Source organism: Aquarana catesbeiana, linkage group LG06 (assembly GCF_042186555.1).
Source record: "Aquarana catesbeiana isolate 2022-GZ linkage group LG06, ASM4218655v1, whole genome shotgun sequence".
Classification (NCBI taxonomy): domain Eukaryota; kingdom Metazoa; phylum Chordata; class Amphibia; order Anura; family Ranidae; genus Aquarana; species Aquarana catesbeiana.
In genome coordinates, this window is record NC_133329.1 from 11,383,633 (window position 1) to 11,387,144 (window position 3,512).

Genomic DNA, 3,512 nt, shown 5'->3' on the forward strand with positions numbered 1-3,512 from the left:
TTTAAAATGTAAATTGTTCTTAAAAGTCTCTTTTTTTCTTAGAATTTGTATTATTATTAATAAAGATGTTAACTGACAAATAAATAAATAACATCTCAGAGTTCAAATATTGCCACTAAAGGCCTGAAAACTATAATATTTCCTTTAATGGTTTGTTCTTCTTTACTTGTCTTTAAATCTTTTCATCTTAATATTAATTGATATATTAAAAGAAAAAAAAAACATTTAGTTTATATATTGCCATTTACAAACTAAAATATTTAAAATGTTTATTTGTTTTTAAAACTCTATTCTTTATATCTCTTTAAATCTTTTTATCTTAATAAGGATTATACTGTAATTTACAAATCTATAAAGAAATAACATCATGAAGTTAAAATATTGTCTCTAAAGCCCCAAAACTCAAATAATTTAAAATGGAAATTGTTCTTAAAATTCTCTTCTTTATCTTTCTTTAATGTTTTAACATTATTTATAAGACAGTAATTGACAAATCAGAAAAATAAATAACAGCTCAGAGTTTAAATATTGTCACTGAAGGCCCTAAAAAAAAAAAAAAAATCAAAATGTAAATTGTTCTTAAAATTTTCTTCATTATCTTTATTTAAATATTTTTTATCTTAAAAAGGGATATTATTTGACAAATCATAAAAAGAATTAACATTGCATCATTAACGTAGCTATGAATGGTAACCAAACTACCGTGACAGAATTTATTTTGGAAGGTTTGCCCAATATTCGGACATTGGAAATTTCCTTGTTTCTCACCATACTTTTCCTTTACACTGTAACACTGCTTGGAAATGTTTTTGTGTTGTTACTGATTTGCACTAATAATAATCTTCGGACGCCTATGTATTTCTTTCTTGCTAATTATGCTTTTCTAGAAGTGACCTTGGCATGTGTGGTTTCTCCTAAAGTCATGAGTAACTTGTTGTCTAGGAAGAAAAGCATTTCCTATGCCGGCTGTCTGGCTCAGTCCTATTGGTTTTTCTTGCTGGCTACCGCTGACATGATACTAATCACCGTCATGTCTTACGACCGATATCTCGCTGTGTGTAATCCCTTGCATTATATGAATATTATGACCTGGAACAAATGTATCACTCTAGTGGCTTTCTCTTGGTTCTGTGGCTTCCTTTCCATTAACATTGCGGAAGTTTTTAAAGGGGATTTGCCGTATTGTGGTCCAAACAGAATAAATCACTTCTTTTGTGACTCCGTCCCCTTAATGGAGCTTGTTTGTATGGATACGTATTTCATTCAGATTATCGATTTCTTTTTGTTTGCCATAGTCATTTTAGGAAGTCTCATTTTTATTGCCTTCACATATACGTACATACTAACGACGGTCTTCCGTATCCCATCTGCCGATGGAAGACAAAAGGCCTTCTCAACATGTACATCGCATTTTACCATCATGATCATCGTATATTCAAGCAGCATATTTCTCTACGTCACCCCAAGAAAGGGCGGTTCCCTGGAGTTTAATAAGATGATAAGTGCTATAGACATTTTCCTCATCCCTGCGATAAATCCATTCATATTTACATTTAGGAACAAGCAGGTTCAGCAGGCAATGTCTAAGTCCTTAAAGAAGTGTCAAAGATACAGACTTTCTGTGGTGGATTACGACTCGTAAGCAGCCACCCATGATGGGATACAACTTTTTTTTGGTTTGAGGATTGTGAATAAATCCAGATGTTATGTGGATCAGAAATTTAGTGTAGAGGTTTTCCCGAAGGCTGTTCAATTTGTTGGGGTTCCTCAATGGGGAGGGTTCTATGAAAGTGATTTTTTTTAAGTATTAGTTGCAAACAGGGATGAGCCGAACACCCCCCTGTTCGGTTTGCACCAGAACTTGCAAACAGGCAAAAAATTGGTTCGAACACCATTAAAGTCTATGGGACACGAACATGAATAATCAAAAGTGCTAATTTTAAAGGCTTATATGCAAGTTATTGTCATAAAAAGTGTTTGGAGACCTAGGTCCTGCCCCAGGGGACATGGATCAATGCAGAAAAAAAGTTTTAAAAACGGCCGTTTTTTGGGAGCAGTGATTTTAATAATGCTTAAAGTGAAACAATAAAAGTGTAATATCCCTTTAAATTTCGTACCTGGGGGTGTCTATAGTATGCCTGTAAAGGGGGCACATGTTTCCCGTGTTTAGAACAGTCTGACAGCAAAATTACATTTCAAAGGAAAAAAAGTCATTTAAAACTACTCGCGGCTATTAATGAATTGCTGATCCGACAATACACATAAAAGGTCATTGATAAAAACAGCATTGGAATTCCCCACAGGGGAACCCTGAACCAAAATTTAAAAAAAAAATGACATGGAGGCCCCCCTAAATTCCATACCAGGCCCTTCAGGTCTGGTATGGATATTAAGGGGAACCCTGGCCAAAATTAGAAAAAAAATGGTGTGAGGTCCCCCCAAAAATCCATACCAGACCCTTATCCAAGCACATAACCTGGCAGGCCACAGGAAAAGAGGGGGGATGAGAGAGCGCCCCCCCTCCTGAACAGTACCAGGCCACATGCCCTCAACATTGGGAGGGTGCTTTGGGGTATTGATGGGGACAAGGGCCTCATCCCCACAACCCTTGCCTGATGGGTCTGCGGGCGGGGGGCTTATCGGAATCTGGAAGCCCCCTTTGACAAGGGGACCCCCAGATCCCGGCCCTCCCCCAGCTTGCTGCTAAAAAAAACAGGATAAGTGTAACGTTTAGCAATTTACATAGAAATGTGATATGCGACAGGCATCACCCAAGAAAGGGTCTTCATCAGATGGGTGGCTACAGGCGCGTGGCCAGTCAGAGTGCACCCCTAGGGGGGAGAAATCAGAGGAACCATCATCTCATATATGAAATCAAATCAGACCGATAGTCCTACAGGATCTTCTTGTTCTACAGTTGTTGTTTCAGACTCTAGCCATATGTTCCAGACCTTTTGAAACTTTAGGGGGCAACCTCTATTAGAGTATGTTTCTTTATATAAGGGCACTGCAAGGTTGACTAATGATTTCCATGCATTTAGGGTAAGAGCAGATGTGGTAGCTCTCCACTTGTCTCCACAAGTTTCCTGGCATAGAAGAGGAGCAATCCTAGTACTGTATGAACTGCCCTCGAATGGGCAAGAGCATCCACCAAGCCAAGCAGGCAAATTTCTATCTTGTGGGGTATAGGAATTGTGATCAATTCAGTGATAAAGGTTGTAATTAATGACTAATTAATAAGTAATAAGTAATGCTGTACATCTGGGCATGACCAAATCATGTGTAAGAAACCCGCAGGGTCAGCTTGACAGCGCCAACACTGCGACGTGCAGTCAGGGTATATTTTGTGTAGCCTGTATGGAGTATAATAAAACTTGTGTAATATTTTATACTGGATCAACTGATTTCTAGAAGAGACCAGGTGTACAAGATATCCTCCCAGTCCACCCCATCCAACTCCGGCAGCTCCGACACCCAGAAGTCACAAAGTCTCTCCAAACCGTGATGTACGG

The 3,512-nt window shown here is 38.2% G+C and overlaps 1 protein-coding gene across 1 annotated transcript; it reads left to right on the forward strand.

Annotated features, from left to right (window-relative positions):
• The first annotated feature begins 682 nt into the window (after nt 1-682).
• Nucleotides 683-1,642, forward strand: LOC141147850 (olfactory receptor 6M1-like). Its single transcript, XM_073635016.1, has one exon. The coding sequence runs from the start codon at nt 683-685 to the stop codon at nt 1,640-1,642; it is 960 nt and encodes a 319-aa protein (XP_073491117.1).
• The last annotated feature ends 1,870 nt before the right edge of the window (nt 1,643-3,512 follow it).